This window comes from Poromitra crassiceps (genome assembly GCF_964638095.1).
Source record: "Poromitra crassiceps genome assembly, chromosome: 4".
In the NCBI taxonomy this organism is placed as follows: Eukaryota; Metazoa; Chordata; class Actinopteri; order Beryciformes; family Melamphaidae; genus Poromitra; species Poromitra crassiceps.
This window is the reverse complement of record NC_139626.1, coordinates 59,129,538-59,146,526: the sequence shown is the minus strand read 5'-3', so window position 1 is coordinate 59,146,526 and position 16,989 is coordinate 59,129,538. Positions and strand designations below refer to the sequence as shown.

The 16,989-nt window shown below is 42.8% G+C and overlaps 1 protein-coding gene across 1 annotated transcript in view; it reads right to left on the bottom strand.

The window, feature by feature from the left end:
* Positions 1–16,989, bottom strand: part of taf5l (TAF5-like RNA polymerase II, p300/CBP-associated factor (PCAF)-associated factor) — a 44,658-nt gene that overhangs the window by 6,162 nt on the left and 21,507 nt on the right. The window contains exons 3-5 of the mRNA XM_083634941.1: positions 9,937–10,041; positions 4,808–5,148; positions 933–1,121 (exon numbers count right to left, since the gene is read on the bottom strand). Of these exons, the coding sequence (XP_083491067.1) occupies positions 933–1,121; positions 4,808–5,148; positions 9,937–10,041 (635 nt within the window). The remainder of the gene's footprint in view (positions 1–932; positions 1,122–4,807; positions 5,149–9,936; positions 10,042–16,989) is intronic.

The following is a 16,989-nucleotide window of genomic DNA, read 5'->3' as shown; positions in this document are numbered from 1 at the left end:
ATAAGCATTTTAAGCAAGGTTTATGGAAAAATGAATGGCGGATGAAATCCCATGAAGAGGGAGAGAGGGTGACTTTGGCACCCCTTTGGCACTCAGACCTGAGCCTACTAAATATTTAATGAACCACTCATGATTGTCAAAACTGTTTTTTATTTTCAAAAATGTCAATGTCATGTAACATGTTCTTTACTTCAGTGGTGCAATGCTTGTTTGAGCTAAAAAGCCACAGCAGAAGCTTTTTCTATTAATTAATAAAGCCTTACTTAGAATCAGGGGAGACAATGCAACATTTCACTCACTACGTAATTTTTTTTTTTTTTTTTTTACATTTTTTATTATTATTTTCGAATTTCGATTAAAAGTCGACTTTGGCCAGCGAATTTCGAATAGTGTTTTTGCTAGAAATGCCCATCCCTACCGCAGGCGGGGCTCTGGTGAAGCCGCGGTCTTGCCTGGTGAGGCCGCCGGGGTAGAGGCTTCACTCTAGCGCAACCCCGGTCCCTCGCGCCCGTCCCTCGCGCAGCGCATGTGAGTTTTGACTAACAACAAAGTGATATCCATTCTCCTGGCCGATTGTCACATTTGCCCATGTACACTGTAGGTCATTTAGAGGCACCAGTATTTCATAAACAGTTTAAAAGTTCTGTGTATGGATTTAATTGTAACCTTATGTTATAGCCTACTTCGGAATATGGGCGGAGGGCAGATATGCGGTCGCTATGACGACTAGGTGTGGGCGGGGGCAGATGACCAGCGGTGGAAGCAAAACGTCCATCGGGTTGAAACAAGTAGAGCCGAGTGGTGACGAGCTGTAAAATGTGGTGGAAATGAGCCATAATGGAATTAAATAGAAACACTCTACATTTTAGGGCATGTATTCAGTCATCTGTAGTGGAATACGTTTGAAAAGTAACCCTCCCAACACTGCCCACCTTCTTGATGCAGTCCTGCAGGGCCTCCAGGGCCGCCTGGCTCTGCGGGATGCCCGCCGGCACCTCCACGCCCTCCCCTCCCTCCGCCCCGTCCACCCCCGCCCAGGAGGAGGTGCAGCTGGGGCCGGGCGGTCCGCCGGACGGCCCGTATAGCTGGTAGTCTGTGCGCCTGCAGGCGGTGACCTCCACCTGCATGTCGGGGTGGGACAAAATATCCATACTGGAATAATCGATACACCATCATTAAAATTACATTTTTTATAACATAAAACAAGTTGGTAAAGCACTGAAATGTGACCAGGTTTACAAAACAAGTTGGTTATGCTCGTTAAAAGTGATCATCTCTTAAGATTTCAGTTTTGTTCTCTTGGGTGACACCTATTAGGCCTGGTAAACCAGCCCGTCACGCAAACTCACATTTCATTTGGTTCTGCGTGACGGTCTGGCCCCAACTCTTCACCCAGTCCTTAGCAGGGGCGGGAGCATGGGCGGGCGTGGTTGCCTTGACAGACAACTCCTTCAGCCAATCAGGGTCGGATACAGTCAAACCCAAATCCACTCGGGAGAATGGCAAAAACAAAAGCCGAGAAACTCCGCGGTTGCGGCGATACTCTTGCACTTGTTTAATTGTTGTTATCGAGTCTATTTCTGCAATAACTGCACTTTATGGCTGTTTAAACTAGACAAACGCCGACATGACTCCTCGAGACGATCAGGCAAGGAGGCAGCCATTACTTGTCAGGCCAGCGACAGATAACACAGGAGTGCTATCCGCAACCAGGACCCTAAAAGCCCAGTGGCTGTGCATTTTGCAGAAGCCCACCATAGCCTAACCTCTCTCAAATATATTGGCATCGAGGCCATCAAATGCCCTAGGAGAGGAGGGGATGTCGACGCCATACTCCTGAGGAGAGAGCTGTTTTGGATCTATACACTAAACACACTCGCCCCCAGAGGTCTGAATGAGGACTTTAGGATTAGACCGTTTCTGTGAGACGTGTGTGTATGTGTATGTGTATGTATTAGGGATGTTCGATATTGGCTTTTTTACCGATATCCGATATCCGATAATGTCCAACTCTTAATTTCCGATACCGATATCAACCGATACCGATATAAGTGGGCTTTTTTTCCACCAAAATTTCACGTAACAAGTTACATAATGTAGCTTAATGTAGCTGAAGAGTTTAATATATAATATGCATGTTGTGTTAAAGTTCTAAGTGTTAGAGAAGCGAGCTTGTGACCAGAAGGTCGTCGGTTCAATCCCCGGGACCGGCAGAATAAATCTGGGTGGGGAAAGTGAAAAGGCAGCGCTTGCCCCTCCCTCATTACCACCACTGAGGTGCCCTTGAGCAAGGCCCTTAACCCCAACCGCTCCAGTGGAGCTGCTCAGTGGCCAACAGATCAGACTGTGGTTGTACTGGTCAGCTTCCAGGTATGAATGTGTGTGTGTGAATGTGAACAGGGCACTCCTGAAAAAGAGAGCATTGCTCTCAGTGAGACTCCCCCTGTATTTAAAAAAAAAAAAAAAATATCGGCATGAAAACCGATACCGATATTTTCCGATATCGATTTTTTTATGCTAATATCGGCCGATAATATCGGTAGGCCGATAATATCGGACATCTCTAGTATGTATATATACCGTATATATATATATGTATGTATATGTATATATATATTACTACCCTTAGAGGGCGCTTATGCCAGTTATGCTGCTGAAAAATGATACAAATGGCAGAATGGCAACAGTTTGGTCACAAATGTGGAAATTTTGACGAGCATTCTTCACACATCACCCCCAAAGTCATATATATTGGTTAAAAGCTGAAAAAAAGTGTTTTGGAGGTAAGTTCTCCTTTAAACTCAGAACAAAAAAAATTAAAAAATTGCAAGTGACCCTCATCATCTTCGGTAGTATTAAATTGTGTGGTGTAAACAGTTTAAATAAAATATAGAAATTTCCGGCGACCATATTTGAATTCCAGGCGACCCCACTTAACACATTGAGTGCCAGCCATTTTTTCATCCTGTAGGTAAGTTGTGCCAGGTTTTTTTTTGAGGATTCTGGCTCATTTTACAAGAGCCGAGGATTATTTTCTGTTAAGAATTCATGAACACCAATCATCTAAAAATAACTAATAGAATGTGTGCTTTCTCTGTCTAAAAGAGTTAGTTTGCAGAGTTAGTAGTTATGTAGATATTAGCCGTTGAGTACAGCATGGTTTCAGCGTCTGGAAATTTATTCAGAGATAAATGGCTTTTTGTGAAATTCGACAGAACAGTCACTTTAACCATTCATTTTTGGCATCAGTAAGACCGTCAGACATTCTAAACAATAGTTTTGAACAGTAATTTCCTCCATAACAACAGGAAACACCCCTCTCATTCAAACTCCTCCCTCCGTGTGTCTTCTCCTCCTTCCTCCTGGCTCTACAGCGGGCGTGTCAGAAGCGCGTTGCTGCTGCCTGCCTGCCTGCCTGCGTGCCTGCCTGCCTGCTTGCCTGCGTGCGGACGCTCCTTGTGCGAGTCAAGATGGGCCGGGGAATGCGTGGGCGATGGGCAGATGTTGATTCTGGCCTTTCTGAGGTGTTTCAAAGTGTGTTTCACCTATAATCTATTTTGCAAATCGCTCACCGCTCTCTGTGTGCGGCTGCCTGCGCGGCCGCTCTCGGGCAAGACAAGTGTGGAATGGATTACTGTAAAATCGCCTCGCCATTTCCTTGAATGGCTTGCTCCCGCGGTAGTTTTTTCTTTGATTTCGCTCGTCTGGGGGAGCACTGTCAACACTTAGTGGGTCGGTAAAATAGATTATACACATTCTCTTGCTCCAATAGTGATCTCGAAGATGTAAAAGTTGTTGATTGATGTCCCACCGTCAAAAAAAAAAAATGTTTATGTAAGACGAGATATCTCGGCTCTGGCACTCAAGCGTTGGATTATGTAAGACGAATTATCTCGGCTATGGCACTTAACGTGTTAAGCTGTGTTCACACCAAGATATTTATTTTTCGCTCTGTCGCTTGATTCAACCCTTTGGAATCGCTCTGTCGCTCTGTTTAAATCACTCATCAACAGGCACACCAATTGACGGACATGTGGGGGATATAACGTTACGCAATGTCATGATATTTGTCCACTACGAGCCACCGTCATTGTTTACAAGCTAAAGCCTATCAGCGTGCTCCTAATGCCAGCTCCATACCGGTAGTACAGACTTCACTTCATGTCAGCTGTCAGCCTGTCAATGCGGTTTGTTGCCACACAATAAACCAGCGGTTTGTTCCAAGCCAGTGTGATCCTTGACTCACTCTCACACGGCAGCCAATCGGTGTTGAACAGCGAGCGACTGATGCCAGCGTATTTTGGCTCGAGTTGGGATATTTCATCTCGAGCGACGAGCGTATTTTCTCCCTATCGCTCTGTCTCTGTCGCTCGGACGCCCAGCGATTTTTCTCCCAGGCGAATATACGCTCAATCGCTCGTTTGCATTGACTTTGTATGTAAACTCGACGCCAGCGAAAAACTTTAATAGGTCGGTGTGAACGCACCTTTAGGGTCACGACCCTAAGGTTGGGAACCACTTAACTAAGCTAAGACCCTATGCACATTATTGTGAATTGTTACATCTCAGTTGTCAAATTCTGTGAAACTGACACCACGATGCAGTGAATAATTGCATGATGCCTGCTTTTTGCCTTTTTAGGGGTATTATTTCGTCTTCAGTTACACAAACACTGTGACGGAGCCTAGGTGAACTGTCTTGATATTGTATTGTAATGCATCGCGTACCGCAGAATTGCTTCATCGCGATGTCATGGTTATCGTGAGAGTATCGTATCGTGAGTTACTGTGCGATTGCGCACCCCTACCTGCACGTGGGCGCTGAGCGCCCTGCAGAGGGCGCTGCTGTCCTCGCTCTGCAGGAAGCGCAGCAGGTAGCTGTAGGCGGGCTCCGTCAGGTGGACCACGTACTTGTGGTCCAGGAAGGCGCTGAGCTTGGCGTTGGCCGCGACGTCCTGCGCCGTCAGGACGTGGCGGAGCTGTTCCACAGTGGCCCGCCGCTCGCCGTCCTGGAGGAAGGCGCTGTGGAAACGACTGTAGAAACCATCCACTGCCCCCTTCAGGCCGCAGCGCACCATGTCCAGGTGGAGGTACACAAAGAGCGGGTACAGGATGCCGCTCACCTCCTTCGCCCAGGGCACCTCCGTTTCTACAGGAAATACAAATAGACGTTTTGTGATAATCAACAACATCTATAGCATCTAGGGCTGTGGCGATTCACTTATCTCCCGATTCGATACTATCACGAGTCTTGGGTGCCGATTCGATTTATATTGCGATTCTTAAGTATTGCGATTCTACGATTATTGCGATTCGATATTACGATTTATTGCGATTTTTGTTTCTTTTTTTCTTTTCTTTTTTCAGTTTGTTTGGTTTTTTACACTAGATTAGAACATGGGAAAAGTTGAATCATACACTAGAGACTGTATATTATATATCATGAGTAGGGCTGGGCGATATAGTTAAAAACAGGGGCGGACTGGGATCATAATTCAGGCCGGGCATTAGATACCAAGCAGGCCAGGCCGATATGGGCCGACGCGCGTGAAATTTGGGCCGTTTGAAGCCCAATTTGGGCCGTTTGAAGCCGGATTTGGGCCGTTTGAAGTCCAATTTTACAATGAGATGCACCCACTTTAACCCTGAAGTGTAATTATTACTTCAGACTAACTAATAAAGTAATAAAACCACTAGTAAACCAATAGGCAGCGCCTGGCCTGCTGTTCAGTGAGTGGCCCGACTGCGGGCATCCAAATTTTTTTTTTTTTTTTTGGCGATTATCGATTCTGGAATAAAAGATCGATTCAAAAAATTGTGACATTAAAAATCGCGATACTTAGGTGAATCGATTCTTTCCGACACCCCTAATAGCATCCGAGAAGGCCTAGCATTCTGCAGTTTGGTGAACACTTGTATGCCGAGCGCCACGCAGCGGCCGGGCGTTGTTAGCCCCGTTTAACTTGTTTTTCTGCCACGGAGGAAAGAAATGAGTGACGGGTGAAAGTGAACAAACCTCCCTGCAGACATGGACGGTGGACCAACTTGTCAAGCTAGTAGCTAACAAATAAATAACGCAGAAGAATATTTTTTTTTACCGCTTCCAAGAGCATGGAAGTGGTTATGTAATAACTATACTATGATGTAGACGCACAATTGAGGGAAGATATTATGCATTTGGAATGTCCGATAGTCCATCACTGACATTTTAGTCCCGTCTCATCTCGTCAACGAAAACAAAACATGCATTTCGTCAAAGTGCTAGTTTTAGCTTGGTCATGGAAAAAAGGCTTAGTCATGGAAAAAAAGGTTGTTGACGAACATTTTTTGTCATCAGTCGTGAACGAAATTAACAATCCCCAGCGACAAACTGTCAATCGTGATAATGTTGGCACCTTGCTCTACTCGTTGAACTACACAGAACCACACTCATGCGTGAAAATCCACACATAATCTCAAATTCTGCCAGGCATGAAATAATGATGCAATAATCTCAAATTCTGCCAGGCATGAAATAATGATGCAATAATCTCAGGTTCTGCAAGGCATGAAATAATGATGCAATAATCTCAGGTTCTGCAAGGCATGAAATAATGATGCAATAATCTCAGGTTCTGCCAGGGATGAAATAATGATGCAATAATCTCAGGTTCTGCCAGGCATGAAATAATGATGCAATAATCTCAGGTTCTGCCAGACATGAAATATTGATGCAATAATCTCAGGTTCTGCCAGGCATGAAATATTGATGCAATAATCTCAGGTTCTGCCAGACATGAAATAATGATGCAATAATCTCAGGTTCTGCCAGACATTAAATAATGATGCAATAATCTCAGGTTCTGCCAGACATGAAATAATGATGCAATAATCTCAGGTTCTGCCAGGCATGAAATAATGATGCAATAATCTCAGGTTCTGCCAGACATGAAATAATGATGCAATAATCTCAGGTTCTGCCAGACATGAAATAATGATGCAATAATCTCAGGTTCTGCCAGGCATGAAATAATGATGCAATAATCTCAGGTTCTGCCAGGCATAGGGCTGGGTATCGAGTTTCGATACTTACTTGGCACCGAAATGGAAACATCGATACTAAGGGGTATCGAAGCCTCCCTTGTCAATCGATACCAATTTTCGATACCAAAACAAAACAGCGTCATTGAGCCTATAAGCATGCGACATGCTTGCACGCCGCGCTCTAATACGGCTGGTGATTGGCTGTCATGTAGAGGCATGCAGGAAACGTTACGCCCACAGCCGGTGTGTTTGTTGTGACTGTGAGCCAGGCGTGCGGTGCGGATAGTATACAAGAAGTTAGCCACTCAAGCTACTCCTATCCTGGAGTACCATATGGCGAAGATGATGAAAAGCAGGAAAAGAAACAGAAACAACACGGACTGGTTTCCACAGACAAGAGAAATAATTGAGAGGTGGGTCAGCTCAGCTTACCGCAAGTTAGCGGTTATCAGATCCCTCAGTCTGACAAATCCATGCATCTGGCTGTGAGTTGTAGCATTAGATCGTTTAATTAATTGCCGCCGTAACGTTATGCGCAAGCGGGCATTGTGTATTTTTAGCAACTCGTTAACAAACGCTGATGTCATGATAGTTTGTTGAATGTAAATGCGATTCATTTATATTGATTGGCTAGTCAGTGAAGTTGAGCTGTCTCGTCAGATTTGACAAGAATGACGTTCTGTTGCAGCAGTGAGCACACTGATCTGCAACGCTAGCGTTAATGTTTAATTAATTAGTGTTAACGTTATATGCAAGCGGGCAGTTATCGCCCATGTATTTTTAGCAACTCGTTAACAAACGCTGATGTCATGATAGTTTGTTGAATATAAATGGGATTCACTTTGTGCCATTGGCTATATTGATAGGCTAGTCAATGCTCAACTAGTCTTCCATGCATGAAGTGGAGCCACCAGTTTGGACAAGAATAGAGTTCTGTTGCATCAGTGAGCATTAAACCCTGATTTGCAACTCTCCGTTTTGCACTGAAAACTATTCCACTGATTTATTTGTTTTAGCTACATTTCTTTCCTTTGTAGTACTCCAATATTTTTTGTAGGGACGGCAATACGTTTAGAGAACTTAAAGTTATGTTATATACAGTAGGTTTTATTTTTTTCTGCTGTAAAACTTAAGATGGGGGGAAAACTAAAGATTTGTAAAATAATTTCAATGTGTAATGCAGTTTTATTTTTGTTAAAATGGATTTTTCTAAAAATTGGTATCGAAAAAAGTATCGTTCAGGAACCGGTATCGAAATCCAAGTATCGAAACGGTATCGATATCGAAAAATTTTGAACGATACCCAGCCCTAGCCAGGCATGAAATAATGATGCAATAATCTCAGGTTCTGCCAGGCATGAAATAATGATGCAATAATCTCAGGTTCTGCCAGACATGAAATATTGATGCAATAATCTCAGGTTCTGCCAGGCATGAAATATTGATGCAATAATCTCAGGTTCTGCCAGACATGAAATAATGATGCAATAATCTCAGGTTCTGCCAGGCATGAAATAATGATGCAATAATCTCAGGTTCTGCAAGGCATGAAATAATGATGCAATAATCTCAGGTTCTGCCAGGCATGAAATAATGATGCAATAATCTCAGGTTCTGCAAGGCATGAAATAATGATGCAATAATCTCAGGTTCTGCCAGACATGAAATAATGATGCAATAATCTCAGGTTCTGCCAGGCATGAAATAATGATGCAATAATCTCAGGTTCTGCCAGACATGAAATAATGATGCAATAATCTCAGGTTCTGCCAGGCATGAAATAATGATGCAATAATCTCAGGTTCTGCAAGGCATGAAATAATGATGCAATAATCTCAGGTTCTGCCAGGCATGAAATAATGATGCAATAATCTCAGGTTCTGCAAGGCATGAAATAATGATGCAATAATCTCAGGTTCTGCCAGACATGAAATAATGATGCAATAATCTCAGGTTCTGCCAGGCATGAAATAATGATGCAATAATCTCAGGTTCTGCCAGACATGAAATAATGATGCAATAATCTCAGGTTCTGCCAGGCATGAAATAATGATGCAATAATCTCAGGTTCTGCCAGACATGAAATAATGATGCAATAATCTCAGGTTCTGCCAGGCATGAAATAATGATGCAATAATCTCAGGTTCTGCAAGGCATGAAATAATGATGCAATAATCTCAGGTTCTGCCAGGCATGAAATAATGATGCAATAATCTCAGGTTCTGCAAGGCATGAAATAATGATGCAATAATCTCAGGTTCCGCCAGACATGAAATAATGATGCAATAATCTCAGGTTCTGCCAGGCATGAAATAATGATGCAATAATCTCAGGTTCTGCAAGGCATGAAATAATGATGCAATAATCTCAGGTTCTGCCAGGCATGAAATAATGATGCAATAATCTCAGGTTCTGCAAGGCATGAAATAATGATGCAATAATCTCAGGTTCTGCCAGGCATGAAATAATGATGCAATAATCTCAGGTTCTGCCAGGCATGAAATAATGATGCAATAATCTCAGGTTCTGCAAGGCATGAAATAATGATGCAATAATCTCAGGTTCTGCCAGGCATGAAATAATGATGCAATAATCTCAGGTTCTGCCAGGCATGAAATAATGATGCAATAATCTCAGGTTCTGCAAGGCATGAAATAATGATGCAATAATCTCAGGTTCTGCCAGGCATGAAATAATGATGCAATAATCTCAGGTTCTGCCAGGCATGAAATAATGATGCAATAATCTCAGGTTCTGCAAGGCATGAAATAATGATGCAATAATCTCAGGTTCTGCCAGGCATGAAATAATGATGCAATAATCTCAGGTTCTGCCAGGCATGAAATAATGATGCAATAATCTCAGGTTCTGCCAGACATGAAATAACGATGCAACAGAGATGTGGACGTAGTACCTGAGAGAAAGGTGCACAGTCTGGAGTACTGCGTCTCATACTGCTGCGGGTCAGACTGGCACGGCGCTGCAGAGACGATGTTGGTACAGCCCGACTCCGTCTGCACTGCTCACAGACAGAGACACAGGAGAGAGATCAGGTGCACTGCTCACAGACAGAGACACAGGAGAGAGATCAGGTGCACTGCTCACAGACAGAGACACAGGAGAGAGATCAGGTGCACTGCTCACAGACAGAGACACAGGAGAGAGATCAGGTGCACTGCTCAGACAGAGACACAGGAGAGAGATCAGGTGCACTGCTCACAGACAGAGACACAGGAGAGCGATCAGGTGCATTAGCTGGTGAGAACACATGTATCATCCACAACTAATAATAAGACTGCTGAAAGTTAAACCAGTTGATGTCACTATCGTCCGTTTCAGTGACATCTAAATTAGTAACAGAGATTCATGTCTGTGGTGTAGTGGTAGGGGAGACAAAGTACAAATTAATCTTCCTACTACGTACATAACATAATTGTTCATTTGTTAACATTTGATAGTTAAAATAATCATAAGATTTATCCTTATTTATCGCTATCACGCAGGTTACCTAATGTTGATTTGGCAAACAATTACATCATGAAAAAATAATCATTTAGCATGCACATTATTGGAAACGGAAGGTGAAAACATCAAAGTCTGCAACAATGTTCTAGGTAGTGGTAACTTCCCACTCTGCTACTTAACCAGAGATGTACCATACTAATGTAGCATAAGTCTCCATGGTGCAACTGAACAAACACACAGCTTTAATGTCCTGTAATGTTGCTGCTAGAGTTCTAACGAAGACTAAGAAAGCTGATCATACACTATCACTCCAGTTCTTAAGTCCTTACACTGGTTGCCAGTGTGTCATAGAATAGATTTCAAAATACTGTTATTAGTCTATAAATCACTTAATGGCCTAGGCCCTAAATACATAGCTGAATTGCTCCCACGCTACGAACCGTCTAGAACTCTTAGGTCAGCAGGGTCCAGCTTATTAACTGTCCCTAGAATCAAATCAAATCATGGGAAGGCCGCATTTACCCACTATGCTTCTGCTAGCTGGAACAAATTGCCTGAAAACCTCAGATCTGCCCCAACCTTACTTATTTTTAAAAATAGACTAAAGAGACTTTTATGTTTACCGTCGCTTTTAACTGCTGACAGCTATTTCTCAATCACTATCATATGTGTGTCTAGTCATGTTTCTTATATAGTCTATTCCTCTAAGTTTTAGCTCTTTTTGCAACTGCTGCGCCTGTTGCTTAATGCACTTTTATTTTATTTTATTTATTTTTTTTTAAGTTTTGTTGTGGTGATGCTTTTAAATGTCCATGTTATTCTCTTCTATTCTTTTATTTTCCTGTCAACCATTTTATGTGAAGCACTTTGAATTGCCTCTGTGTATGAAATGTGCTATACAAATAAACTTGACTTGACTTGACTTGACTAGTGACCCTATGGAGCCAGCCTCGAGTGTCTCACTCTAGCAGGCTGTGCTTTTATCTAAATTCACTTTGTTTTAAAAACTGCAACAGTTCACACAACTTTTAACACTATACATACAGATATTATACATCAGACCGTTGAGCTACTTCTGAGGCCTATACCACGATGCAAGATTAGCGGCTTAGCGAGGTAACTTCAGGTTTAACCCTGGGTTTGCCGTACCACGAAGCTAGTTAACTTCTTACCGAGATAGATCACCATAGCAACTTATGCTCTACGGCTAACCTGCTTTGTAGCAGGTTACGTTCAGAGGCTAAGATCAAAACCCATGAAAGACCCACCTGCTTACCAATCAGCTCTCTGGAAACAGCGAGTCACCATTCATATATAAACGACCACCAAATCTTCGTAACATGTTAGTGAGAGCAGACCTCCCTCCTCCTACCCCTTCACATTTTCTCAGTCGGCCCCCTTCTGGGAACTTTAAATGTGGGAATTGCCAGCAATGCCATTTCACCTACAAAACTAAGACTTTTAACCATCCTCACTCAGGCAAATCGTTTGACATCAAGAGCTTTATCTCCTGTAAAACAACTACGGTAATGTAATATATATGATCAAGTGTCCCTGCGGACTCGCGTACATTGGGAAAACATCTAGAGCTCTCAAAACCAGGATTACAAAACACAGGAGTGCTATCCGCAACCAGGACCCTAAAAGCATTAGGGATGGGCATTTCTAGCAAAAACACTATTCGAAATTCGCTGGCCAAATTCGAATTTAATTCGAAATTCGAAAATAAAAATAAAAATGTAAAAAAAATTAAAAATGTATTTTTTTTTTGTGAGTGAAATGTTGCATTGTCTCCCCTGATTCTAAGTCTACGGCTTTATTAATTAATATAAAAAGCTTCTGCTGTGGATTTTTAGCTCAAACAAGCATTGCACCACTGAAGTAAACAACATGTTACATGACATTGACATTTTCGAAAATAAAAAACAGTTTTGACAATCATGAGTGGTTCATTAAATATTTAGTAGGCTCAGGTCTGAGTGCCAAAGTCACCCCCTCTCCCTCTTCATGGGATTTCATCCGCCATTCATTTTTCCATAAACCTTGCTTAAAATGCTTATAAAAATTGTTTTACTTGCTCAAACCAAGCGATTTGACTATACTTAGAATCAGGGGAGACAATGCAACATTTCACTCAAAAAAAAAAAAAAAAAAAAAAAAAATCGAATTTCGAATTTCAATAATAAAAGTCGACCTTGATAATAACAACGATTACCGTAAATTCCGGACTATAAGCCGCGGCTTTTTTCCCGTTTTTTGGCCCCTGCGGCTTATATAACGGTGCGTCTTATCTATGGATTTTTTCAGAAAAAAAATTTCAAATACAAATAAAATCTAGAGAAAATGGGGGAGCTGGCGTGCTCTGTCGTATGTGTCTGTTTGTTTGTTTATTTGTTTGAGGTGCTCTTGGTGAGGGAACTATTAATAAATATAGTGCCAGAGGCCACTTACTTGTGCAGTGTGGTGGCCTCAAGCAAATCCAAGGCGACACTCGTTGAGGGAGGTAAGAGGAAGGAAAGTAGGAAAAAGAGAAAGTTGCCTACGCGTTTCGGCCGCTGTGGCCTTCGTCAGGGCAAATGTTGTGTGCTCAGGTGTGCACGTAACTTGTAGTGGTTTATGCTTCCGGTTAGGAAAATAAGTGTTTCCGGAATACGTGAAAAAATGATATCCAATTTCAAAATAAAAGTATGGAAAAAATTGCGTGAAAGAAATTAAAATTGAAAATATTTTTGGTAATGGGACAGTATTTATAAAAAAGGTCTATAATCGATCTCTTCATTTAAGCCAGGGAGAGCCATAGCATCAAATTTGAAGATCCAGAATGTTTCTCTCTGAAGAAGTTTCTTGAGGCGATCCTGCCCTCTTGTGGTCTGCTGTATATGTTCAATTCCCTCTGCTCTGAGTAAAGTGTCATTACTGTCATGTGAGTCACTGAAGTGCCTAGCCATAGGGTAGTCTGTGTTCTTGGATCTGATAGCATATTTATGCTCGCTGACGCGGTCTTTGAGTCTACGTTTTGTTCGTCCAATATAGAAAAAGCCACAAGGGCAGGTGAGACGGTAGACAACATAAGTAGTGTTACAGTTAAAGAAATGTCTATGTTGGTAGGTGTGGTTGGTTTTCAAGTCTGTGAAGGTTTTGTTACGTATGATGTTGTCACAGTGATTGCAATGTCCACATCTATAGTTGCCCATAGGTCTTCTGAGCCATGACTCTTTTTGTTCGGCCGGCAGGTAGCTGTGTACAAGTTTATCTCTGAGGGAGGGAGCTCTTCTGTAGGAAAAAATGGGAGGGGTGGGAAAAAGTTGTCTGAGCGTGCTGTCACAAGTGATGATGTTCCAATTGGATCTGATTATTTGGTTGATGTGAGGGGCCTGGGTGCTGTATGTTGTAGTGAAGAAGGTCCGGTTCTCATTCTCCTTGGTTGTTCTGGTGCTATATACTAGTGTGTCTCTGTTTAAGGTGGTAGCTGACACTCGTGCTCTTAACACATGGTGAGGTTTGTAATTGCGTTCAATAAAACGCTCTGCCATGTTGTGAGACTGTATAGTAAAATCTTGATCTTGATCACATATCCTTCTCAGTCTTAAGAACTGGCCCTGTGGAATATTTTTCTTGAGATGGGGAGGGTGGAAGCTGTCTGCATGTAGAATGGTGTTGCGGTCTGTAGGTTTTTTGTAGATGGTGGTGTGCAGCTGTTGATCTTCTCCCCTGGAGATAGTGAGGTCCAAGAAGTTAATCTTTTCTTTTGAGTATTCGAGGGACAGTCTGATGTTGTTGTTGGTGGAATTCAGGTATTTATGGAAATCTAGTAGATCAGACTCACTGCCTTTCCACAGGATAATGATATCGTCGATGTAACGTCCCCACCAAATAATGTTTTGAAAGTATTTGTTTTTAGCTGGATCCTGTATGTATTCCTTCTCCCAGAGGCCGAGAAAGAGGTTGGCGTAATTTGGGGCAAAGGCCGCCCCCATGGCTGTGCCTTTAAGTTGTTTGTAGTACTCGTCTCTGAAGAGGAAAACATTGTTGTAAAGAACCCAGCGGGTGAGGTCAATGATGAAGGAGTGAGGTGGGGAGGTTTCTTCATTCATGTTAAGGAAATGTTCCATAGCACGGAGGCCCTCGGTGTGTTCGATGTTGGTATAGAGGGAATTCACATCACAGGTAATGAGGAAGTCAAAGTTAACCGTTTTAAGGGAATGTATTTTCTGCAGAACCTGGTTTGTGTCTTTGATGTAAGACGGAAGGAGTGGGACCAGAGGTTTAATGAAGTGGTCAATGTACTGGGAGGCAGGTTCAGTGAGAGAGCCATTGGCGGAAATGATTGGCCGACCAGGAGGATTGTCTTTGGGTTCCTTGTGCACCTTGGGCAAGAGGTAGAAGGCAGCAGTGGTAGGGTGTTCACAGTTTAAAAAGGAGAATTCATGATCAGAAACCCAGCCCTCTTCTTTAGCTACTGTAAGAAAGTTGTTAAAGTCAGTTTTCATGGCTGGGAGGGGACTCACTGTTAGTTTCTGATAGTAGGTGTTGTCGTTGAGCTGACGGTGTGCCTCCAGTATGTATTTAGTTTTGTCCAATACAACTACTGCTCCTCCCTTGTCAGCTGGTCTTATGATGATGCTGTCATTCTTCTCCAAATCCTCAAGTAGGCTGCGTTCCTTGAGAGATAGGTTGTTGTGGGTGAGGGGCCTATTTTGTGTTTTAGCAAACAAAGTTTCAATTTCATGATCAACTTTCTTAGTAAAGGTAAGTAGTGTAGCATTGTTGCATAACGGACTGAAGGTTGATTTGGGTTTGAAAGGTGTAGCTGCTGGTGTATAACTGATGCTATTGGCTACTGTTGGCTGGGGTTGAGAAGCATACCATGTTCTTAAATGCAAATTACGGTAAAATCTGAAAAGGTCTATTTTGGTCTGAAAGAGGGTAGTTGAGTGCATGGGACAAAACGTTAAACCTTTAGACAGAACTAGTTCGGCATCTTTTGACAAATAGGTGGTAGAGAGGTTTATTACCTTTGATAGGTTTGGCTCCTGAGCCCCTCTCGGCGATTTAGATTTGCGCCGTCCTCTTCGTATTTTTTTCGACGTTGATTTTTGGGAGCTGGTTGTGACAGTTTGGGCCAATCGTCGCCTAAAAAATCGCTCCTTCCTCCGGTGTGTTCCGTGGATGTAGAGGACATGTTGTCGGTCTCCTCGCCACTCGAGAGGTTAAACGATACCGTTCTGGTGCGGCTGGGTGCTGGTGGTTGGAAACGGCCTCGGGGTTTAGCACCCCAGTGGTAAACTTTGCCTCGTGCATAGTCATCCTTGTCTCGGTTAAGTTTCCCCAGTTTGAGTTGTTTAGTAAGCATGACTAGTTTGTCTAAATCTTCCTTGAGTTTTCCTTCAAAGGGGAGGGTGTTTTGTTCATTACCAGCAGCGGCAGCTGTGATGGCAGACTGTACGTCCTTTATTTGTGTTTGTAAGGCCTCCTTCTGTTTTTTTGCGTTTTCGATTAACAGCAAAATCAAATCCATAGAGCATTTGTTTAGAATCGATTCCCATTTTTCTTTAAATGCGTCGTCGTCTGAGTGGAAAGCTGGGAATTTCTGTATTCTCAGGCCTCTCGGTATGTGGCTCTCACGCCAGTAATCAGAGAGAGATACGATGTCCCAGTGAAGTTTCACATCTTTTTCCATAAGTCTCCGTAGGTCAAAATAACGTTGGTTCAAGTCAGAAGAAGTGTGCGGGAGGCTAGCTGTGCCTCCGTATAGAGACTCGGAAGCAATGATATTTCTCCCTTCCTCGGCAGAGTAGGCGAAAGTAGACATATTGCAGGTGAAACAGACAAGTCAAAACACGACAAAAAACGCTCGAAAGCGGAGCGAACGCCAGAGGCAAACCTCCCCGTGGGTTTGCCGGCAAAACACTAGAGAAAATGGGGGAGCTGGCGTGCTCTGTCGTATGTGTCTGTTTGTTTGTTTATTTGTTTGAGGTGCTCTTGGTGAGGGAACTATTAATAAATATAGTGCCAGAGGCCACTTACTTGTGCAGTGTGGTGGCCTCAAGCAAATCCAAGGCGACACTCGTTGAGGGAGGTAAGAGGAAGGAAAGTAGGAAAAAGAGAAAGTTGCCTACGCGTTTCGGCCGCTGTGGCCTTCGTCAGGGCAAATGTTGTGTGCTCAGGTGTGCACGTAACTTGTAGTGGTTTATGCTTCCGGTTAGGAAAATAAGTGTTTCCGGAATACGTGAAAAAATGATATCCAATTTCAAAATAAAAGTATGGAAAAAATTGCGTGAAAGAAATTAAAATTGAAAATATTTTTGGTAATGGGACAGTATTTATAAAAAAGGTCTATAATCGATCTCTTCATTTAAGCCAGGGAGAGCCATAGCATCAAATTTGAAGATCCAGAATGTTTCTCTCTGAAGAAGTTTCTTGAGGCGATCCTGCCCTCTTGTGGTCTGCTGTATATGTTCAATTCCCTCTGCTCTGAGTAAAGTGTCATTACTGTCATGTG